Source organism: Chiloscyllium plagiosum, unplaced genomic scaffold, assembly GCF_037043375.1.
Source record: "Chiloscyllium plagiosum isolate Xiang-an unplaced genomic scaffold, Cpla_swu_hap1 HiC_scaffold_4, whole genome shotgun sequence".
In the NCBI taxonomy this organism is placed as follows: domain Eukaryota; kingdom Metazoa; phylum Chordata; class Chondrichthyes; order Orectolobiformes; family Hemiscylliidae; genus Chiloscyllium; species Chiloscyllium plagiosum.
The window spans coordinates 84,367,687-84,393,327 of NW_028270142.1; the positions used below are offsets into that span (position 1 = coordinate 84,367,687).

The following is a 25,641-nucleotide window of genomic DNA, read 5'->3' on the forward strand; positions in this document are numbered from 1 at the left end:
ACAACTGATCCTACATCCACTGCCAATTGTGGATGTGAATTCCAACTCTCTACAACACTGTGTGCAGAAGTGAAATAATTCCACAGAAGCCAGTATCCATCATCAAGTCACCTTTTATTTACACTTTAACAGTCCTTGGTTTTAGTACTGCCTCATTTAGAGACAGGTACCAGGGTGCCAGTATCTCTAACACTCTCCTTTTTTTTAGAATCTCTGACATTCCTGCATATTTTTTTTCTTACCCCCACACTACCGCCTAACTGCGGCAGTGCTTATTTTTTCCCGAGCACCCATGTTGTGCGTGTGCCGGTGTGAGACACAGTGAGAGACACAAGGTGTATGAATCTTTATTCAATTTCCACCACCAGGAAGAAAGGAAACACCCGAGTGGCCAGTGACAACACTCTCCTTTTTCTTTTTTTTTCTCTTTTTTAATTTTTTTTTTCTTTGGGAAGTGCATCTCCTGGTTAGATTTGTTTTTTTCCCTTTTTTTCCCCACACTACCGCCTAACTGCAGCAGTGCTTATTTTTTCCCCAGCACCCATGTTGTCTGTGTGCAGGTGTGAGACACAGTGAGAGACTCAAGGTGTATGAATCTTTATTCAATTTCCACCACCAGGAAGAAAGGAAACACCCGAATGGCCAGTGACAACACTCTCTTTTTTCTCAAAAGGGAAATCACCCGAGTGGCCAGTGACAGAGGGCAATGCTGCATGATTGGGCACTCCTGATTAGTTTTTTTAAATTTTTTTTTTTGCTTATTTTTCCCCAGCACCTATGGTGTGTGTGTGTGTGTACGTGTGAGACACAGTGAGAGACACAAGGTGCACGAATCCTTATTCAATTTCCACCACCAGGAAGATAGGAAAACACCCGAGTGGCCAGTGACATCACTCTCCTTTTTTTTAATCTTTATTCAATTTCCACCACCAGGAAGATAGGAAATCACTGGGTGGCCAGTGACATCACTCTTCTTTTTTTTTAATGTGTTTTTTTCTCGTCAATGAATTAATTACCTCAGTGTTTCAGTGTCCAGCAACATCTAGCGGTGAAGAAGAGTCATAGGACTTGAAACATTAACTCTGTTTTCTCCGCACAGATGCTGCCAGACCTACAGAGTTTCTCTAGTAATTTCTGTTTGTGTTTGTTTTGGAAGTGATGGGACACTCTCCTTTTTATATGCTAGCCAGGGCTCCCTGATTGGACCAGATTAACAATTCTGATCAGGAAATTGATTGATTGATTGATTGATTGATTGATTGATTGTCACATGGACCGAAGTACAGTGAAAAGCTTTGTTTACAGGCAGATCATAGGAAGCAAGGATGTACAGATCTAAAAGACTTAGACAGAGGCATACAAGTTACATTGCACAGTGCGTGTGCTCGGCAAGATCGGCATCATTTGAGGCTAGAGTATCAAATCATCAGTTTAATAATGGCCAGGAAGAAGCTGTTCCTGAACCTGCTGGTGCATGAGTTCAGCCCTCTGTACCTACTGCCTTACAGAAGAGGTTGTAGGAGATCATTGCCAAGGTGCAATGGGTCTTTGACGATCTTGGCAGCCTTTCTGTGGCAGCCATTAAATAGAGCCCATGGATGGAAGGTTGGCATCTGTGATGGACTGGGCTGTGCACACCACCTTCACTGGTTTCTTACAGTCTTGGGCAGAGCACTTGCCACATCAGGCCGTTATGGATCTGGACAGTATGCTTTCAATGGTGCAACTATTGAAACTGGTGAGGGCCCTTATAGACATGCTAAGTTTCCTGAGCGTGTTACCAGATATAAACAGACTTGTTGTGCATTCTGACCATAATCCATTTATTCTTCAATTTTTTTTTTTTAAGAAAACCCTTAACTCTAAACCCAACAGATATTTTCTGTATTTTCAGTTCTTTACTGGAGATGTAAATTACTTATTAGTATCATAATCAATAATAGAGGGGCTTTTGATAGCTCCCTTGCTTTATGATTTAGATTACATTACAGTGTGGAAACAGGCCCTTCAGCCCAACAAGTCCACACCGACCCGCCAAAGCGAAACCCACCCATACCCCTACATTTACCCCTTACCTAACACTACGGGCAATTGAGTATGGCCAATTCACCTGACCCTGCACATCTTTGGACTGTGGGAGGAAACACTGCAAACACTTTCATTAGCTGTAGAAAGCAAGCAATTACAATGCAGAAATTCTGCCAGTCCAATTGACCAGAACTGCATTGATTTCCAAATCACTCACTGGTACAATGGTTCTTCTAGCTGCACTGGATGACCAAAATATATACTTGAAATGTTCCAGAAACTTGAGTATTTTTCAATCAAAACCCACAGAAACAATGCATGTCTTGACTTGTAAAATCTAAAATATATATTTCTTTGCAAGAACACTTTATTTGTCCTTAGCAATATCAAAGATAGATGTTCCATAAAAATGCTTCCACTGCATTTAGGCAAATAAAAGATAAAGTGAGATATTCAAGTGAGTTATCTTAACATATTGTTTGCTCAAATTCATATCAATGAAAATCATGTTTGTCACACTTTCTACTGTTACCCTTGACAGCACATAAAATAGTGGGCAACAAAAGTGAAGCTCTTTACATTCGACTTGGTATTGACTCTTAATTTAGCTATTATTCACTGGTGCTAAATATTACACAAAAGTCATGCCGCAGTCTTCATGGATACTGGTGGTACAAGGATTACTGTCTCTGGACTTTTTTTTTGCTAGAGGAAACAAGATATATAAATCAAACAAAACGTGATTTGTTCAGTTATGTTTTGAATTTAACTAACAATTATCCAAACCTATAAAGATCGAGGAATACATTCATGAATATTTCAGGTCAAGTAGTCAAGCAATCAATCTGGAACTTACTAACAGACAGGATAGGCCTGGAAAATTCTACAATTGGTATTGCTGTAAGAAGTGAGCAACTAAGTAGGTAAAATTAATTGCAAAATACAGCTTAGAGAATCAAAGCTATTTTTCATTTGATAGTTTAATGTCTTGTATGAACACAATTGCAACATACTTATTATTTTTGCTTATTCATTATTTACTTATCAATTAATACTTTCCTTTGGCAACTAAAGTCTGCGGCTATAACATCCTGTTGCTTCTTAAAGGCATAGAGAGTTCTGTTCTGTCATCTGGGACCCACTACCAAAGTACATAAATATCCGAGCAAACTGTAGCCACTCAAAGACACAAGAAGTGAGGCTCAACTACTGCATAAGAATAGCCTTGACACAAAATACCCCAACTACATTGTAACAATGGAAAAAAGAATCAAATTATGTTACTTTCTTTGGAATCGGGAGACTAACACAGAGGAAAGATTCAGGTTGCCATCAGCCTTAAGGATAACATTTTGTCAGACATGAGAGCAAATAAAATTATCTATTGTACCTGAATAAGGGCATGGATCTTTCTGTCCTTCTAAGAAAGTACTCAATTGAACGTTTTATGTGAAAGAGACGTGATTTTACATCACAGCAGTTCTTCAGTAATATATTGAAGTGTGACTGTATATTATGTTTTGAAGAATCAATTAGAATATGAACTCCTAATCTTTTGAGGCAGAAGATGAGAGCGCTATGACTGAGCTAAGGCCGACACTTGCAAGCCTTTTAATTCTAATAATAAATTCAAACATCACGAAAGGATACCATTTTAACATTTTCAATACTTTTTCTAAGTATTGAAAAATAGTTTTTATTCTGTTAGCACCTAACCGCAATTCTCAGTAATTACAAAGAGAGTTAACATGCATACATACATATTCTGAAGTTAGTTTGCTGCATTATTCACAGACTGTTTACTCACTGCAAAGCTTCTGAGAAATCAGATGACTGGTGATAACTGCTTGCTTTGAGGAAGACCCAGTTGGGGGGCTCTTGTTTAACATGGTTCAAATTTAACCTGCGAAGAACCAGTTGAAATGGAGGAAAGCTTGCTAAGAACAGGCTGCTCAGGTGATCTCTCTCATTTCCATTAGAAGTCCTTTACACATTAGTTCAGAGTGATATTTATTTGTTCTTTTGAAAATGCGATAGAAATAATACCTCATATTGTACTTCCTGAGCAAGCTGTGTCTACAAGACTCCAGCAACAGAGGTAATCATGTACAATTACTGACTTGACCACATGCACCAGGCTTCTAGAGCAAAGTGACTGCAGAATATCCTACGTATTTGTCTTTAGGCTCAAAAATAATCCATGGGCCAAAAAAAAAAATTTATTTCCCAAAGCCAATCTCTGCAGAGGAATTTTTTTTTCTCTTTTCCTGAAGAATTGCCAGTGCATGTGGGCAATAAGCATTGACACTTCCATATCATGGACTGTGTATGCGAACAGATTATTTACTCTGACCTCGACATGATGAGAATGTATAGCCAACAAGGGTATGACAATTCACAAAGCCATGGTTTCAGGATTAATTCACACACATGAACATCATTGGCAAAGCTTCAGTAGAAGTTCAGCAGAACGTCTGGTAAGATGGCAGCAGAGTAAGGTTTCTGAGCTCAGGGCTTGTCCGCTCTGTCTGCTTTTATTTTTGTGTTTATTTTATTTCTTGTTACTTAAAATTTTGTTTTATTTACCTCTTGAAGAGCTCGGTCACAACAATGGCATCGGTGGTGGTGGCAGTGGATGGGCCCAGCAGCGCAGACTTGCGTAGGGCCATCAATGCGGACGGATGGCTACAGAAGCAGAGGCAAGTTTGGGATCCCAGCGGCATTTGCATCTGGCGCAGATTCATGGAGATGGCAGAGGGTGAGTTTGGACCAAGTCTGAGACCAGTGGCATCAGCAGTGGCTGTATTGCTAAGGTGGTCCCCAAGTGGATTAATGGTAGTGGCGGAGTCACGTTTTGGCCAGTGTGGTACCTAACAGCATTGGGTGTTGCCTGTACTGGTGAGATCCATCGAGAATTCATAGTGGCAAGGGCATTGGTCGAGGTCAGATAGAACCGAACAGTAGCGACTTTCGTTCCAGCAGAGCATCAAAGTGGACTTGTCCCTGGCCACCAGACCCATGGCCCATAACAGAGCACTTAACAAGAATTACTGTAAAGTTATACAGTTTTCTTTATTTTATCATCTTTCTGCCTTTATAATCTGTGTTTTGGTTTATTTTTCTGTGTTTGACAATTGCAGCCAGAGAGTGGTGACACTATATAATACTTTTTACTGTATTTTGTAACAAAATGCATATGACAATGAATAAGTCAAATCAAATGTAGGTCACTTTTCAGGAAACAGAATTGAAATGTTGCCCCTTTCACTTTAAAGTAACTGCGCAACCACAATATAAAATAGCTGCCATTGCATGCATAGTAAGTGGAATAAGTCACTGTCTTTTCGTTTTGGGGGTGAATATGATATTTGCGATTTTTGAGAAGATTGTAGCTCAGGTTAAGATTCAGATTGTAAGTTTGCTCACTGGACTGGTAGGTTTGTTCTCAGACATTTCATCATCATGCTTGGTAACATAATCAGTGAGTCTCAGTTGAAGCACTGGTGTTCTCAGAGTCCATGCCGACCAGATACCCTAACCTAATCTCGTCCCATTGGCCAGCAATTGGCCCATATTCCTCTAAACCCTTGCTATTCATATACCTATACAGATGCCTTTTAAATGTTACCATAGTACAGCCTCCACCACTTCCTCTGGCAACCCATTTCATACACACACCATCCCTTGCATGAAAAAGTTGTCCCTTAGGTCCCTTTTATATCTTTCCTCTCTCACCCTCATCCTATGTCCTCTTGATCGGGACTCCCCTCACCCCAGGGAAACAGGCTTGTCTATTTACCCTAGCCATGTCCCTCAAGATTTTATAAACTTCGACAAGGTCACCCCTCAGTCTTTGATGCTCCAGGGAAAACAGCTGCAGCTTATTCAGCCTCTCTGTATAGTTCTGTCCCACTTTCTATTTGTGTGTCTTGGTCTGTTAAGATGGGTGATATCACTTCAGGTTCTTTTTCACAGGAGGTTAGTAAATGGGATCCAAATAGATGTGTTTATTGATGGAGTTCCGATTTGAATGCCAGGCCTCTACGAATTTCCGTGCATGTCTCTGTTTAGCCTGTCCAAGGATGGATGTGTTGTCCCAGTCGAAGTGGTGCTCTTCTTCGGCTGTATGTAGCTGATCATATCTTTTGATGGCAAGTTGGTGTTTGTGTACCCTGGTGGCTAGTTTCCTACTTGTCTGTCCAATGTCGTGCTTCTTGCAGTCCTTGCAGGGTATTTTGGAAATGACATTTGTCTTGCTGGTTGTTGGTAGAAGGTCCTTTAGGTTCATCAGGAGTTATCTCAGTGGACAACCATGATGCCAAGGGGTCAGAGTAGTCTGGTAGTTATCTTCAAGATGTCTTTGATGTATGCTAGTGTAGCTCAAGTCTTTGGGCATGTTGCGCCTTCTTATTTGGTTTGTTGTTTAAGATTCTAGCCACCAGAATACACAACACCAACTAGCCACTAAAAGACATGACCAGCTATCACTAGTATCCTTACACACAGACAGAGAAGGACACCACTCTGACTGGGACAACACATCCATCTTTGGACAAGCTAAACAGAAACACGCACGGAAATTCTTAGAGGTCTGGCATTCAAACCAGAACTCAATCTATAAACACATCGATTTGGACTCCATTTACCAACCTCTGAGGAAAAGAACAAGAAATGATATCACTGACCTTAACAGATCAAGACACATAAATAGAAAGTGGGATAGACCACCAGCGCTTCAATGGAGGCTCACTGATATGTTACCTAGCATGGTGAACATCTGAGAACAAACCAACTAGCTCAGCAAGCAAACTTGCAACCAAGTGAATATGATACTCTGAAATGAAGTTCTGCCAGGGACAATTTTACTAGTCATTCACCTACTGGCTTAGTAACGCCATCGATTTGGCATAAAACTGCAATTCATTAGTACATCAGTCTTATTGCAATAAAGAACATTAAAATTATAGTAGCAAGCAAACATGTCCATTACATAGTTTGAGTGTGTGGTGCTGGAAAAGCACAGCGCAGATCAGGTAGCATCCAAGGAGTAGAAGAATCAATGTTCTGGGCATAAGGAGTGGTTGGTTCCTGCACATCTTTCTGTGTCTGCCGATGGCGCTTTCTGTCAGCATCACTCCCATCCTCTCTATCACTAGGTTTCCCCTGCATTTTAGTTGCATTGTTCAAGTTACAGGCCTGTGTCCTCCCCATATTTGCATTCATGGAACATCAAGCAATTCTGGGCACCACGAAAGAAAAACAACATGGGTACTGGTATTACTGAGCACGCCAGGCAAGATCCTGAGCTCAGGCTCAGTGCAGTACATGCCGAGCCGCTGCAGGCTAGCCACCAGGTTGTTGATCCAGAGGACGCCTTCCTGGTTGACATTGAGCTGCTGGAAGAGGAGCTGTAGCCGGCACTCCTGCTCCAGGCAAGCTGCCGCCTGCTACTGCCCCACAGTGTCAGCCGCCTCACATTCACAGGCCACTGGAACAACAGCAGCAGGCGACGGCTGCACCTCCATTCATTGCTGATTGGGATGGGGATGGGGTTGGGATTGGGGTTGAGGTTGAAAAGGGACCAGTAACCGTTAGCTGCTGGTGAGAAGCTCTTGCGGGATCGGCTCTCCCGATGAAGGGCTTATGCCCGAAACATCAATTTGCCTGCTCCTCTAATGTTGCCTGACCTGCTGCGCTTTTCCAGCACCGCATTCTCAACTCGGATCTCCAGTAACTGCAGTTCTCACTTTCTCCATTACATATGCACTATTTGACCCCTTGGCATGTTTGATAACATCTGTTCAGACATTAACTTGAAATTATCTCCTGGGTTTGCCCATTACTGAATAACATTTCGCACATGATGCTACAGAACAATACTTCTGAGCTGTCACATTCACACATTAGTATGCAAGGACATACTCTATGATGTTCAAGGTGGCCTTTGCTGGGAGGGAGTTCTAACACATTGGAATAATCAAAGTTTGTGAGAAGATTTGTAGCTCGGGTGCTCGTTGCTGTGGTTCTGTTCGCCGAGCTGGAAGTTTTTGTTGCAAACGTTTCGTCCCCTGTCTAGGTGACATCCTCAGTGCTTGGGAGCCTCCTGTGAAGCGCTTCTGTGGTGTTTCCTCTGGCATTTATAGTGGCCTGTCCCTGCCGCTTCCGGTTGTCAGTTTCAGCTGTCCGCTGTAGTGGTTGGTATATTGGGTCCAGGTCTATGTGTTTGTTGATGGAGTTTGTGGATGAGTGCCATGCTTCTAGGAATTCCCTGGCTGTTCTTTGTTTGGCTTGCCCTATAATGGTAGTGTTGTCCCAGTCAAATTCATGTTGCTACGTGTGTGGCTACTAGGGATAGCTGGTCGTGTCGTTTCGTGGCTAGTTGATGTTCGTGGATGCGGATCGTTAGCTGTCTTCCTGTTTGTCCTATATAGTGTTTTGTGCAGTCCTTGCATGGGATTTTGTACACTACATTAGTTTTGCTCATGCTGGGTATCGGGTCCTTCATTTTGGTGAGTTGTTGTCTGAGAGTGGCTGTTGGTTTGTGTGCTGTTATAAGTCCTAGTGATCGCAGTAGTCTGGCTGTCATTTCAGAGATGTTCTTGATGTATGGTAGTGTGGCTAGTCCTTTGGGTTGCGGCATGTCCTCGTTCTGTTGTCTTTCCCTTAGGCATCTGTTGATGAAATTGCGAGGATATCAGTTTTTTGCAAATACCTTGTATAGGTGTTCCTCTTCCTCTTTTTGCAGTTCTGGTGTGCTGCAGTGTGTTGTGGCCCTTTTGAATAGTGTCTTCGTTTGTGTGTATTGGGGTGGTTGCTTTCATAGTTCAGGACTTGGTCTGTGTGTGTGGCTTTCCTGTGTACCTTAGTGGTGAATTCTCCGTTTGGTGTTCTCTGTACCCTCACGTCTAGGAATGGGAGTTGGTTGTCCTTTTCTTCCTCTCTCGTGAATCGGATTCCTGTGAGTGTGGAGTTGATGATCCGGTGTGTATTCTCTATTTCTGTGTTTTTAATGATTACAAAGGTGTCATCAACGTATCTGACCCAGAGTTTGGGTTGAATTTGTGGTAAGACTGTTTGTTCTAACCTTTGCATTACTGCTTCTGCTAGGAGTCCCGAGATCGGTGAGCCCATGGGTGTTCCGTTGATTTGTTCGTATATCTGGTTGTTGAATGTGAAGTGTGTTGTGATGCACAAGTCCAGTAGTTTAAGTATGCCGTCTTTGTTGATGGGTTCAACGTCCTGTTGTCTGTTATGTCTGTTCAGCAGGTTAGCTATTGTTTCTCTGGCTAGGGCTTTATCAATAGACGTGAACAGTGCCATTACGTCGAATGAGACCATGGTTTCTTCCTTGTCTATGTGTATATTTCTGATGATGTCCAAGAATTCCTGTGTTGATTGTATAGAGTGTCTGGATCCGCTGATCAAGTGTTTCAGTTTCTGCTATAGTTCTTTCGCCAGTTTGTGTGATGGTGTCCCTGGTAGTGATACTATGGGTCTGAATGGGATGTCTGGTTTGTGCACTTTAGGTAGTCCATAGAATCTGGGGGTGTTGTTGCTTTCAGGTTTCATTCTTTGTAGGTCCGACCTGGTTATCTGTCCGTTTTTTTGTAGGTTCCTCAGTGTGTTGTTTATCCTATTGGTGAGCTGTGGGGTGGGGTCAAACTCCTCTTTTGGTAGGTGTTGGTATCTGCAAGTAGTTGTTGTGCTTTTTGGATGTACTCTGCTTTGTCCAGGATGACCGTCATTCTGCCTTTGTCTGCTGGTAGTATGATTATCGTTTCTTAGTGATTTTAGTGCTTCCCTCTCCTTGGTGTTGAGGTTATGTGTTTGTCTTTTCCTTGTTATCAGGGGTACGATACTTTGTCTCACTGTTTGTTGTGTCTCTTCTGTCAGTCCAGTGTTCTTGAGTGTGCATTCTAGTGCTGCTAGGAAGTCTGCTGTCTAGGCGTCCCTGTGGTTGTAGTTGACCAGCTATCCCTAGTAGCCACACACGCAGACGACAAGCAACATGAATTTGACTGGGACAACACTACCATTATAGGGCAAGCCAAACAAAGAACAGCCAGGGAATTCCTAGAAGCATGGCACTCATCCACAAACTCCATCAACAAACACATAGACCTGGACCCAAAATACCGGCCACTACAGCGGACAGCTGAAACTGACAACCGGAAGCGGCAGGGACAGGCCACTATAAATGCCAGAGGAAACACCACAGAAGCGCTTCACAGGAGGCTCCCAAGCACTGAGGATGTCACCTAGACAGGGGACGAAACGTTTGCAACAAAAACTTCCAGCTCGGCGAACAGAACCACAGCATGTTGGAATAATGATAGAATTTTCCTTCCCACTGTAGTATTACCACTTTATTTCTGCAATATACATCAAGCTTGCATATCTCAGAGCTCTTTATTGAGGCATGACACAGACCTCATTGCAAAGCATCCATGTTGCACATGGTCAGGGGATAATAAAGCCATGATAGAGCTATGATTTGGAGATGCCGGTGTTGGACTGGGGTGTAATTTCTATGTTACGATCGAGCCATCCACAATCACCTGATGAAGAAGCGTCACTCCGAAAGCTAGTGTGTTTCCAATTAAACCTGTTGGACTATAACCTGGTGTTGTGTGATTTTTAACATGATAGAGCTATGCATTAACAAGCACAAGAAGCCAGAAAAAACTTAACAAAAACCTTATTTTAAGATAAGCTGGGTTTAGGCTTTTCATTGCGTAACTTTGACTCTCTTCCCCTTTCTGATGCTGAAAGGTGCTTAGAATAGGACAGTTTTATTCCTTTACACTCCTGCCTCAATGAATTTTGGGTATGATATGATGTTGAACTTTACTTCTGTTGTTTCACCTCTGGCCCACTTCCATAGACAGGAATCCTCATCTGTTCTACAGATCCCTTCACTCATCTCCAATACCATCCAACCTGGACCCTTCATTCTGTCCTTTTATGAACATTTCATCACTTCATAGAAAACTGTTGCGTGACATCAGCTGTTTTAATTCTTCTGCTCCTGCATCCACTTCAACCTGTCTCCTTCTGACCTTGCTACATTTTATTCTTTCAGATTTAAATGTAACTGCTGTTAAGGTGATGCTGTTACCATCTCATATGCCAACTTCTACCTTGCAAAAGTTGAGCGCCAACTCTCAGAAACTTCCTCTTATCTTCCCCAGGACCATGACCCCCACCACTGAACATCAAGTAACTATTGTTACTGATCTCATCTCCTCTGGAGATCTACCCACCCCAGTTTCCTACCCATTAGTCCCGCAAATGCATACTGTCCATTTGTATGTGATTCCCAAAACCCACAATTAGGACTGCTCTGGTAGATGCTTGCCCCAGCCTGTTCCTTCCGTTCTGAACAAATCTTCCTATCTTGGCATTATTTATTCCCTTCTATCTACAATTTCCAGTTTTATGGAACTAGCTGCCTTCTCTTCATCACAGATGTGCATTCCTCTACATGTCCAGAACCAATGGAGGTGGTCTGAAGGCTCTCCGTTTCTTCCTTGAAAGGAAGCCGGAATAGTCTCCATCCATCACCAAGTGACTTTACGTGGCTGATTTTTCCATTAACTTATCTCACGCTGTCCAAGTCAAAGGTGTGGTTATAGGTATCCACAAGAGTCCATGTTCTGCCTTTCTCTCTTTGAAGTGTAAGTGTGTTCCGGTCCAATTGAAGCCCTCACAATAACTCCTTCACCAGTACATCAATATGTCATTAGCACTACTTCCTGTTCTCACCTGAAATTTGAAAAGATCACCAAGTTTCTTTTCAATTTCCATCCTCTCGCACTTTCACCTAATCCACCTCTGACTCTTCCCTTCCTTGTCTTCACGGTTTGCATATCGGAGGACAGGTTGCCCACTAATATCCACTTCAAATCCACCAACTCACACAGTTACCTTCGCTACATTCCTCAAACTCTGCTTCTTCTAAGAATTCCATTCTATTCTCCCAGTTTCCCTGTTGCCAATGCACCTGTTCCGATGACATCAGCTTCCACTGAGGTGCCACTGATATGTTCTCCTTTTTCTTAAGCGGAGAAATCCCCCTCACTGGAGTTGACAGGACCCCTAGCTGTGTCTGAACCAGTTCCTGCACCTCTATCTTCAACATTTCCCCTCCCTCCCAGAAGAATAATATGGTACTCCCTGTCCTCACTTTTCATCCCACTAGATCTGTATTCAAAGAATCATCCTGTGCTATTTCTATCACCTCCAGCACGACGTTGCCACCAAACATATTTTTCCCCTTTCCTATCAGCAATTCACAGGGAATGTTACCTCCACAACACTCTGGACCTAGCACTTCCTCCCGCTCTTGCCACATCACACTCCCATGCAATCATTGAAGGTGTAATACTTCCTCATTTACAACTGACATTGGGCAAGGCTCCAAAAACACCTTTCAGGTAATCAGCACTTTATCTGTGCATCTTTCAATTTACCCTGCTGTATTAACTGCTCAAAATTTGGTTTCCTTTATATTGATGAGACCAAATGCAGACTAATCCAGAACAGATTCACTCTGTCTGTAAGTAAGACTATAACTTTCCAGCTGCTTGCTACTTCTATAAACTACTTTGCTCTCATGCTAACATTTCTGTCCTATGCCTGCTGCAAGCTGGAGGAACAACACCTCAATTTCCACTCAAGACACTTTTAAAGTCTTCAAGACTCCACACCTTGAAAATTAGCTCAAGAATTTCAGAGCATTTCACCTCCATTTTGACTACTACCCCTACCCTCATCCTTTCTCTCTCTCACACACACACACACAAACACAAACAAACAAAACCACTGTTATATTGCTATTTTTTTCCTTGTTGGCTTTGTTAGCAGAAGACGAGATCCACAGTTGCCCTTCTTACATCTATCATTTAGAACAGCTTTATATTTCTATTGTTGACCATCATCTTTTGTTTTGTCTGGACAATTCAAGATCTGTTCTACACCCTCCTTCTACCTCTCTGTCAACAGCATTTCTAAGAGGAATTTCTGGTGAAGGCTCCTTCCGAAAGAAGCTGTACTTCCATTCTATCAGCTTTCATAGTGCAGAACTGTCAGAGGAAGGCCAATCATGTCCTATTTTCACAGCAGTCAGCTGCTGTATTCTGAAATGTAAATGTCCTGTCAGTTGCTGTCAAATAATAAATTTATAAAATCAGTGTGATATTAAGGTGCAAGAGGGTAGGTGCACATGTTAGAATGTAGTGCACCATTAAGGTGCCAGGTAGGTAGAGTACCACTTGGAGAGAGGAGAGGTTACCAAGATAGGATGTCAGATGAATAGGGGGTTGGGTGCCAGCTGAGGTGTGAGAGAATAAGATGCCAGGGTTATAATGCCAGACGATAGGATGCAAGATGGCTAGAATTTAAAGGGAATGGTGACTGGGTGCTAGATGGCAAGGTATGGAGAGCTTAGGAGTGGGTGAGTCAAACTGGGCTCAACCAGGGGAAGGGATGATGGGGGGAGTGATACAGATCCAATACCACCAGGACAACATAGGTGGGAGGTTCTTGTCCAGTGGCAGGGATGCAGTCAGGTTGGGTCAAATCCATAAGGGCATAAATATTCGAGGGAGGTACAGCTAACAATGTGTAAAGTACAGGGTGGCTCAGTGGTTAGCACTGCTGCTTCACAGCGCCAGGGACCCGGCTTCAATTCCCGGCTCGGGCAACTGTCTGTGTGGAGTTTGCACATTCTCCCCGTGTCTGCGTGGGTTTCCTCCAGGTGCTCCGGTTTCCTCCCACAGACCAAAGATGTACAGGTCAGGTGCATTGGCCATACTAAATTGTCCATAGTATTAGGTGGGTTAGTCATGGGTAAATGTAGGGGAATGGTGGGTTGCTCTTCGGAGGGTCGGTGTGGACTTGTTGGGCCGAGGGGCCTGTTTCCACACTGTAGGGAATCTAATCTAAATGTGAGGTCAGTTTAATAGTTGCTCAGGAGTGAAACAATGTTGTTAGTAGTCTAACAATTCTTCAGTAACTATTTTACTTAATTTCATCCGAATCCTTTGAAGTCTCCAACTTAAATGGAGGCTTTGAAGGTTCCAGGTGTACATAGAAACATAGGAATTAGGAGTGGGAGTAGACAATTCAGCCCTGTGAGCCAGCTCCACCATATAACATGATCATGGCTGTTATGATCCTGGTCTCAACACCACTTTCCTGCCAGTTCCCCATAGCCCTTTATCTCATGTTTTACCAGAAACATATCTGTTTCTTTCTTAAATCTGTTGTTAGATTTTGGCTATGCACTCCATAGCAGTGAATTCTACAGATTCACAACCCTTGGAGAGAAATAGTTTCTCCTCATCTCAGTTTTGAACCTACCTTCTCTCACTTTATATCTATGACCTCTTGTTTGACACTGTCCCAACTGGGTAGTACATCTGTTCAATGTTCACCTTATCAATTCCCTTTAGCATTTTATATACTTCAATCAAATCCAGCCCCTTTTATTCCTCTTAACTCTAGCGAGTACAAACCCAAGCTGTTCAACCGTTCCTCGTAAGACAGTCATTTTCATCCCTGGTGAACCTCCTCTGAACAGCGTCCAGTGCCACCACATCCTTCCTCAAGTAAGGAGGCCAAAACTGGACACAATACTCCAGGTGTGGTCTCACAATGCCTTATATAATTGTAACAATACTTCTTTACTTTTATAATCCAGTCCATTTGGCAATAAATGCCAAGATTCCATTTATAGAGGAATTGCCAAGTAGAAAATTCAATTTCTATGGATATTCCTTCAGAGCATGCCTTAATGGGGATTCCACAGGATCCTCATTCAGAACTCATCCATGTTGGAACAATGACTGCCAGTCAACGTACAAACATTTTCCAAAATGTTTAATATTTTTTCTCTCAATTGTGTAGGTTCAGTGCTGAAGGAAAAACTTATTATCTTGCCTTCTTCCCTTCCCCAAACACTGTCCACCGTTTCACAGGCTCAAATTAGGATGGTGATGGAATACTCACTACTTGTTTGGATGAGTGTAGCTACAACATTGGGGGAAGGTCAGCACAATTCATGGCAATGCAGTCCACCTACCACTTTAACCATTCATTCCCCCACTAGCAGCATCTCGAGGCTGCAGTGTGTACTATGCACTAATGCACTGAGGCAATTCAACAGGATCCTTCAAATGACTAGAAGGACAAGGACAAGGACAAGGACAAGGACAATGTTGCTTGGAATCAGCATGGTCTCCATGTGTTCCTCCAAATTCATACATAGTCCTAAATGAAGAATACAGAATCTTAAACATTTGAGAGGGATATTAGTAGTATGACTTAAATTATTTAGGACCAATGAGAAAACTGACAAATTGTTAAGGCTAATGTGTGCAAAAAATATTAACATCTTATTTGAAAGCAATGCTGTCACATAGTAACCAGAGTAATTCTGTGTTTGCTACTGCTATTAGTCTACAATTAAATGGCAATTTTGTTATGCTTGAAACTTGCAGATTAACAATTCAATTTACGTTTTTAAGCATTAGGATCTCTGCTGACAATGCCACATTCAAGACAATTAACAACTGATTTCAATCTAAGACATGAGGTTATACACATCAGCAGGGTGACTCACTTTTTATTCTCTTATTAAAATGTCTTTTTCTTAATGAAACTACGAGACCCTGGGTTGCTCATGTTACAGAGCAAAATAGCATATCCATAAAACAAGAACAGAAAATGAAATCATAAAACAAATATATTTCTTAAGTTATATTTTGTTCGTGCCCAAACATTTCATTCCCCACAGTATTCACTATTTGTTGAAGGCCTCAAGACTTACAAGAGATGGAGGTCATAATCATGCGATTCAAGAAAGATCAGAGGTTATTATGTGGAAATTTCCTTCCTAGTTTCAAGATGTAGAATTAGATTTATTAATTAACTCAAAAGATGGCTTATTTGCTTCATTGAGTTTATGTTGCCTTACTTTTGAATTTTATTTCTGCAGTTCATATTCCACCTGCACCTTGCACACAGAAATCAAAAGGACAATCTAATCCTCCTACAATAGTGCCACACCTTAGTTAAACAATATGTAACATACAGATAACCTGAACTCCGTCATTAAACAAAAGCTAAAATAGTTTTGTGCCTAAGTTCATACGGTACAATTCAAATATGATAAACTTCCACACTATACACATTCTACAGTCAAGCAATATCTCATATAAAATGTTTTCACTTGCAAATAAAGTTATTAACTTCATCTTATGGGACACAGTTAAACATCGAGTGAGGCCTACATTTTGATATCCCAAAATCTCCTTTCAAAAATAAACCTAGCAACACGCATGCCATAACTGGCTGATACAAATCCAGATCACACTGAAATGTAACACCCATAATTACATTGTTTTATTTTGTTAGAGAATAACTCAGTCACAAAATTTCTCAAATACACTAAAGTACTATCAGAAATGCTTCCAGTACTGTATACTATTTGGCTTGTGAAGTTGTAATGCCCCCTAATGGAGGCCACAATAAAAAAAAATCATGTGCGACGTAAAACAGGTTTTCTAGTTCTCTGAAAACTGAAGCACATTATCAATTAGCTTCCAAATCCTAATTGGATGGGAGGTCATATACTATCAAACTACACAAAAATTACATACAAAACGTCTTTTTGAAGATAGCACTGTTCTAGCAATTTAGTTAGGTAAATTTAACGAGACATTTGAAAAAAAAGGTACTGATCAGCAGATAATTAATAGCATACAATGGAATACTAAGGATGGTTTCACATTTTGTTTCCAAGAGAATACTTAAGTTTTTTAAGCGAAGTATTCAAGTTTTGGGGAGTGAATTTACCTTTTTGCCAAGGGGTGTGTTTCTGGGATGTTACTATATTGGAACACTTAATTAGTATTAGTTACTGTATCTATTAGAGTCATAGAGATGTACATCATGGAAACAGACCCTTCGGTCCAACCCATCCATGCCGACCAGATATCCCAACCCAATCTAGTCCCACCTGCCAGCACCCGGCCCATATCCCTCTAAACCCTTCCTATTCATATATCCATCCAAATGCCTCTTAAATGTTGCAATTGTACCAGCCTCCACCACATCCTCTGGCAGCTCATTCCATACATGTAACACCCTCTGCGTGAAAAAGTTGCCCCTTAGGTCTCTTTTATATTTTTCTCCTCTTAACCTAAACCTATGCCCTCTAGTTCTGGACTCCCTGACCCCAGGGAAAATACTTTGTCTATTTATCCTATCCATGCCCCTCATAATTTTGTAAACCTCTATAAGGTCACCCCTCAGCCTCCGACGCTCAAGGGAAAACAGCCCCAGCCTGTTCAGCCCCACCCTGTAGCTCAGATCCTCCAACCCTGGCAACATCCTTGTAAGTCTTTTCTGAACCCTTTCAAGTTTCACAACATCTTTCCGATAGGAAGGAGACCAGAATTGCACGCAAAATTCCAACAGTGGTCTAACCAATGTCCTGTACAGCCGCAACATGACCTCCCAACTCCTGCACTCAATACTCTGACCAATAAAAGAAAGCATACCAAACGCCTTCTTCACTATCCTATCTACCTGCGACTCCACTTTCAAGGAGCTATGAACCAGCACTCCAAGGTCTCTTTGTTCAACAACACTCCTGAGGACCTTACCATTAAGTGTATAAGTCCTACTAAGATTTGCTTTCCCAAAATGCAGCATTTCACATTTATTTGAATTAAACTCCATCTGCCACTTCTCAGCCCATTGGCCCATCTGGTCAAGATCCTGTTGTAATCTGAGATAACCCTCTTCGCTGTCCACTACACCTCCAATTTTGGTATAATCTGCAAACTTACTAACTGTACCTCTTATGCTCGCATCCAAATCATTGAGATAAATGACAAAAAGTAGAGGGCCCAGCATCGATTCTTGTGGCACTCCACTGGTCACAGGCCTCCAGTCTGAAAAACAACCCTCCACCACCACCCTCTGTCTTCTACCTTTCAGCCAGTTCTGTATCCAAATGGCTAGTTCTCCCGGTATTCCATGAGATCTAACCTTGCTAATCAGTCTCCCATGGGGAACCTTGTCGAAAGCCTTACTGAAATCCAGATAGATCACATCTACCACTCTGCCCTCATCAATCTTCTTTGTTACTTCTTCAAAAAACTCAATTAAGTTTGTGAGACATGATTTCCCATGCACAAAGCCACGGTGACTATCCTGAATCAGTCCTTGCCTTTCCAAATACATGTACATCTTGTCCCTCAGGATTCCCTCCAACAACTTGCCCACCACTGAGGTCAGGCTCACTGGTCTATAGTTCCCTGGCTTGTCTTTACCGCCCTTCTTAAACAGTGGCACCACGTTTGCCAACCTCCAATCTTCCGGCACCTCACCGGTGACTTTCGATGATACAAATATCTCAGCAAGAGGCCCAGCAATCACTTCTCTAGGTTCCCAGAGTTCTCGGGTACACCTGATCAGGTCCTGGGGATTTATCCACTTTTAACCATTTCAAGACATCCAGCACTTCCTCCTCTGTAATATGGACATTTTGCAAGATGTCACCATCTATTTCCCTACAGTCTATATCTTCCATATCCTTTTCCACAGTAAATACAGATGCAAAATATTCATTTAGTATCTCCCCCATTTTTTATGGCTCCACACAAAGGCTGCCTTGCTGATCTTTGAGGGGCTCTACTCTCTCCCTAGTTACCCTTTTGTCCTTAATAGATTTGGAAAAACCCTTTAGATTCTCCTTAATTCTATTTGCCAAAGCTATCTCATGTCCCAGTTTTGCCCTCCTGATTTCCCTCTGAAGTATACTCCTACTTTCTTTATACTCTTCTAAGGATTCACTCGATCTATCCTGTCTGTACCTGACATATGCTTCCTTCTTTTTCTTAATCAAACCCTCAATTTCTTTAGTCATCCAGCATTCCCTCTACCTACCAGCCTTCCCTTTCACCCTGACAGGAATATACTTTCTCTGGATTCTTGTTATCTCATTTCTGAAGGCCTCCCATTTTCCAGTCGCCCTATTTACCTGCGAATATCTGCCTCCAATCAGCTTTCAAAAGTTCTTGCCTAATACCATCAAAATTGGCCTTTCTCCAATTTAGATCTTCAACTTTTAGATATGGTCTATCCTTTTTCATCACTATTTTAAAACGAATAGAATTATGGTCGCTGGCCCCAAAGTGCTCCCCCACTGACACCTCAGTCACCTGCCCTGCCTTATTTCCCAAGAGCAGGTCAAGTCTTGCACCTTTTCTAGTAGGTACATCCACATACTGAATCAGGAAATTGTCTTGTACACACTTAAGAAATTCCTCCCCATTTAAACCTCTAACAAAATGGCAGTCCCAGTCGATGTTTGGAAAGTTAAAATCCCCTACCATAACTACCCTATTATTCTTACAGATAGCTGAGATCTCCTTACAAGTTTGTTTCTCAATTTCCCTCTGACTATTGGGGGGTCGAAAATACAATCCCAACAAGGTAATCATCCCTTTCTTATTTCTCCGTTCCACCCAAATAACTTCCCTGGATGTATTTCTGGGAATATCCTCCCTCAGCACAGCTGTAATGCTATCCCTTATCAAAAATGCCATGCCCCCCCTCCTCTCTTGCCTCCCTTTCTATCCTTCCTGTAGCATTTGTATCCTGGAACATTAAGATGCCAGTCATGCCCATCCCTGAGCCATGTTTCTGTAATTGCTATGATATCCCAGTCTCATGTTCCTAACCATGCCCTGAGTTCATCTGCCTTCCCGGTTAGGCCCCTTGCATTGAAATAAATGCAGTTTAATTTATTAGTCCTACCTTGTCCCTGCCTGCCTTGACTGTTTGATTCACTTCTGTTCTCAACTATACCAGATTGATCTATTTCCTCACTATCTCCGTGGGTCCCACCCCCCCCCCCCCCCCCCACCCCACCCCCCCCCCCCCCCACCCCCCCACCTTACTAGTTTAAATCCTCCCAAGCAGTTCCAGCAAATTTCCCTGCCATTATATTAGTCCCCTTCCAATTTAGGTGCAATCCGTCCTTCTTGTACAGGTCACTTCTACCCCAAAAGAGATTCAAATGATCCAAAAATGTGAATCCTTCTCCCATACACCAGCTCCTCAACCATGCATTCATCTGCTCTATCTTCCTATTCCTGCCCTCACTAGCTCGTAGAACTGGGAGTCATCCAGATATTACTACCCTTGAGGACCTCCATTTTAAATTTCTGCCTAACTCTCTGTAATCTCCCTTCAGAATCTCAACCTTTTCCCTTCCAATGTCATTGGTTCCAGAAGTTAAATTATTCTAAATTCCTCTTTCTTCTGTTTGTATTTTAACTATAGTGTTTAAATAAATTGTGTTTTGCTTAATGTTGAATGGTTTGACCAGTTGCATTGCATCTGGAACACAGCACTGCACACCTACCTTTAAAATAAGAAAAAGCTAGGGTCTAGACTACCTCTGAAAATATATTAAGGGGTCTGGTCTGGTCCATAATACAACTGAATAAGTTATTAAAAAGAGCATTTCTGAAAATTATGTTTGTGTTCCTTGGGAAATTTAAGTGGCCCAAGAACCATTCTCTGTAATCTGTACAGTTTACTACAGAAAATTATTGTCACCCATCTGTGAAACCATCATAGTAGGCCAACACTGAGATTTCCACCTTGACAGAAAACTTGTGCAAAATTAAAACTACATACTTTCGACAAAAAGTAATCCCCCAGTTTTATTACTTCTCTGTTAAAGGAGGATGCAATACCAGTAAAATAACAGTTGCGATTAAGTGAATAAGTAGCACCTTATTATAATAGTTTTGCATTACAAATGGCAAGAGAAAACAGGTGCACATGTGGAATAATACACATGGAAGGTAATTGTTCAGATGGATACATCCAGGCTAGATAAACAGCATCATTTCAATTGTCAGATTACATTCAAAATGTTTGGAATGTCGGTCAGTAAAATGGTATTTTTATATAATTTTATAGTTAATTAAGTTACCTCTTTGTATATTTGAACTATCAAAACCCATGGTGACTAACTGGACTGATACCAGTCAATTCAGACCTATTTCTTAATGTTTACTCTCTTCTAGATAACAATATTTTTGAGCATGGTTAATCACAGAGACACTTCTGGAACAAGATTGAAAGTAAATGTTAAAGCATGAAAAATGGGCAACTTTTATGCTGTACGTTTAGCACTGCCATTTTTAAAAACAGCTTTTCATTGTTTCAGTTTTTTTATCCCAGCCAACTAAGTAACAATACTAAATAAAAACAGAAAGAACTCCAGATGCTGGAAGTCAGAATCAAAACCAGAAATTACTGGAAAACCTTAGCTGGTTGAGCAAAATCTGTGGAGAGACATCAGAGTTAATGCTCTGGGTCCAGTGACTTTTCCTCAGAACTTACAATGCTTATACTGGTACAAAATCCTTTATCCAAAATCCGATATTTTTGTGGAGTGTGGAGCGTCATTTTGGCATGTGAACAGGTGACCCAAATCCACACCCACTTGAACAGCATCACTCAAATGTGACATGGCAGTGTGGCCCAGCACTGGCAGGCGTCAATTGTGTCTCAGCGCTCGTACTATTGACACGTGTGTCTGCTGCTAGGTAATTCTTTTTATTTCACTGTGAAAATGTCATTTATTTCAAAATCCGAAAAATTCCAAATTCCAAAAAACAACTGGCCCCAAGATATCGGATAAAGGATTGTGTACCCGTACTTTGAAATGCTTTCACCAGACAGTTGGAGATGAGGGACTGTCACGTAATACATTAAAGCTAGTTGAAACAAACAACAGATATAGATTTCAAATATACAAACTTTGAAATTTATTCTGATCAATAGCATTTTAATTCAGTAACAAGAAACTCAAGAAGCTTTTATTAGCATATTTCAAATGGTTGCATTATTACTTCCAGAACAAAAATGCCAATAATTCTGCTCACAAACCTGTGATTCAATATCAGAACAAAAAAACTTTACCGCAGCTGTCAAAAGATGATTCTTCCGTTTGTAATTGGCTTTGTACAGGTTCCCAAAGACATTATTGCAATGCAAAAGAAATTCAACTTACCATTAATGATTCAGACTGCTGAATTACATAATTTCTGTTGCCCCCATTATGGCTACTTGATGTATCTGAATCAATACAGTTGGGATCAACCAAGCACTCTATTTCGTCAGAAGTTGCATCCTTGTCACTCAAACTGTCCCAGTCAATAGCAGGTATATCTTCTGTAAAAACAGAACAAGCTAATTTTGAATTCAGCCCACACCAAAATGAACATTTAAAGACTTAGAGGAAACTTTAAGATCTGTGAATCCTGTTTCAAAATTGAGACCTTGGTTAGGATTAGAATTCAGCTGGAGGGTACAGCTTTAGGAGTGTTAATTCTTAATAGTTTTGTAATAGATTTTTACCAGTTCGCACAACAATATCATTGAATGTATGGTTATCATAACTATCTGCCTAGTACTCAGCTTCAAGACACCTGCTGTGAGCTGGGGAGTGTCTAGTCTCATTGTCCACGTAGGCACCGATGATATAGGGAGGACAAAGAAAACAATTATGCAGTCAGGACTAAGCTCAGTGCCAAATGAAGCAGACCCTCAAAAGGCCATAATTGTTGGATTGTGATCTGAGCCACTTATAAATTGACATAGGGCAAATCAGGTTAGAGATGAAAGCAAATCCATAAGACTGGCGTGGAAGAACTGGATTCTCATTGATAGCAGGGCTGAGGCAAGTGTGACGTGTACCAATGCAACAATCTTCATATCAACGACCTTGGAGCTGGCGATTTTGCAAACCATACAATTATGGAAGTAGAGAGAATTTAAAAATAAATAATGGGGCAAGGGATTAAATTTTGGAAGATTTTGATTTGATTTATTATTGTCACATGTAGTGATATGCAGTGAAAGGTACTCTTTTGCGTGCTAACCTGATAAATCATACCTTACATAAGATGCATCTTAGTGAAGAAAAGACAAAAGAGAATGGTATTAATACATGAAATGATAAACAGACAATGAAGGGAAGAATATTGAGGGCAAATTTAGGGCTAAACTTCAGTAAGACTATAGGATACAAAAATAATGAAACCTTGTATCTGGAAGCACATAGAATTGGAAACAAAATAAATGAACTGAGTGTGCAAACAGAAATGAATAAATATGATCTGGTATCCAATACAAAATCAGAGTTACAAGGTTATATGGACTGAAACCGTAACACCATAAGATATAGGAGCAGAATTATGCTATCATGGCTAATATGTTTCTCAACATTATTCTCCTTTTTTCGTACAATCCCTCATCCACTTACCAATAAAGAACCAGTCTACCTCTGTCTTAAATACACTCAATGACTTGCGTTATAGACCAGACCAGACCGCCTCAAAATATTTTAAGGTAGCCTAGACTCTAACTTTTTCATATTTTTAAAAATAAATGTGAAGTGCCTGTTCCAGATGCAATGCGACTAGTCAAGCAACTTGATGTTAAGCAAAACACAATTTATTTAAACACTGTAGTTAAAATACTACCAAAGAAAGATGAATCTAGAATAATTTAACTCTACTGGAAAACTTAAAAGAATAATAGATACAGTAACTATTACTAATTAACTGTTCCAATATAATATCCCATAAATACACTCCATAGCAAAAAGGAAAATTCAGACACAGATTCGCACATGCAGTTCTCCTATCCTGGAGAAAGAACATCAAGAGAAAATTAAAGGTACTTTCTTCGACTAGCATATTACAGGAGCCAGGCAAAGTTAGCTCTTAGAATTGAGTAACGGCTCAGCATTAGTTGATGACTTCATAACAAAAGCAGTCCTATTTACCAGTCACAAAGGAGATATTCACTGAAGTTTCCAACTCTGTTGAGAACCCAATAGCTTCTGCTGAAAGCTAAACCTAAAAACCGAGAAATCCTGATCTGAGAGAGATGGCCACACCCATTCAGGCTGTTTAAAAATAAACCAAGGTCTCCCAAGCTGTTTACTCTAGGGGTACTGGTACTCTGCTCAATGCCTCTGCCTTACAACCTCTCTCCAAAAAAAAGACAAAAATAACTTCTTAAAGTCACAGCATCATTACAGTTGGCCTTCATATCCCTCTGCGGCAAGGAGCTCCACAGATTAACCACGCTCTGGCTGAAGATATTCCTCCTAATCTCAGCTCTAAAGGGCTATCTCTTCACTCTGAGGCTGTGCCCTCAAGTCCTAGTCTCTTCGCCTAGTAGAAACGGTTTCTCCACATCCACTCTCTCAGTATTTTATAAGTTTCGATCAGATTCTCCCTCAGCTTTCCCCCTCTTATAAGTACAGACTCAGAGACCTCAATTGCTCCTCATATGACAAGTCCTTCATCCTTGGATCATTTACTTAAACCTCCTCTGGACTCCCTCGAACCCCAGCATAGCTTTCCTCAGATATAGGGTGCAAAACTGCTCACAATGCAGTGTGACCAGAGCCTTATACAGCCTCAATGGTCTTCTTGAAATGAAGGTTAACATTACATTTGTATTCCTAATTGACAAATGAACTTCCATGTTAACCTTATTAACCTTAAGAGAATCTTGAATTAGGAGTCCCAAGTCCCTTTGTGCTTCCATATTTCTGAAGTTTTTCCTCAGTTAGAAAGTAGTCAATGCCTCTATTATACCTATCAAAGTGCATAACCTCATGTTTTCCTACATTGTATTCCATCTGCTACTTCTTTGCCAACTCTCCTGGCCTGTCCAAGTCCTTCTGCAGACTCCCCATTTCCACAACCCTACCTGAGCCTCCACCTACATACCTGAACACTTAATGGTATAGAACCTGTAGGAAAGACAGGAAGCAAGGAAAGATGGAAGAATGGCTCTAATGATGACATTAGCACAACAGAAAGGATGACCTTAATTTAGGAAATCAGGATGTGGTAATAGTTTGGGGTAGAGATGAGAAATGACAAAGGTAGGAAATCACTTATAAAAGTGGTGTAGAGGTCCCATAATAGCAACAACACATAGATTGGAACAAAAAAGAATTATTAATTGGAGCTTGTTACAAAGGCAAGGAAATGATCATGATATATCTTAATCTACATGGAGACTTGAAAAGTCAGATAAGCAAACTTATCCAAGATAAGAAGATTCATGGTAACTTCTTAAAATAGCATCTTACAAGAGCCAACTGGAGAGCAGTCAAAACAAGATCTTAGAATTGTGCAACGGCTCAGCATTAATGACTTCATAACAAAATCAGTTCTGTTTTGTTCATCTGGGCTGATGAACCCAGTCAGAATATAATGATTGAACTTTATAATCATTCTTCAGAAGAGACGCAAGTGTTTAAGACTAGTATTTCCTATTAAACAAGGACAATAATGAGGACATGACAGCACAGTTGCCAAAGTGAACTGGCAAGTACAGGTTAAGGGATAGCTCATAGAAATGTGGTGACAGGAATTTAAGGGGATATTCCAGAATAAATAGAATATAGATACATTCCAAAGAATAAGTAAAATCCTAAAGGACAGAGCCTTAATGATTAATTAGAAAGTTTAAAGAGAGTATCAACCTTAA

At 41.0% G+C, this 25,641-nt stretch overlaps 1 protein-coding gene across 6 annotated transcripts in view; it reads right to left on the minus strand.

Annotated features, from left to right (window-relative positions):
- The window catches only part of spidr (scaffold protein involved in DNA repair), a 284,198-nt gene that overhangs the window by 236,994 nt on the left and 21,563 nt on the right, over nt 1-25,641 (minus strand). For all 6 annotated transcript variants that reach the window (XR_015756994.1, XM_043688286.2, XM_043688285.2 and 3 more), the window contains exon 5: nt 22,136-22,296. Coding sequence is in view for 5 of the 6 variants with exons in the window: in XM_043688286.2 (XP_043544221.2) it covers nt 22,136-22,296 (161 nt within the window). In the remaining variant the exon portion in view is untranslated. The remainder of the gene's footprint in view (nt 1-22,135; nt 22,297-25,641) is intronic.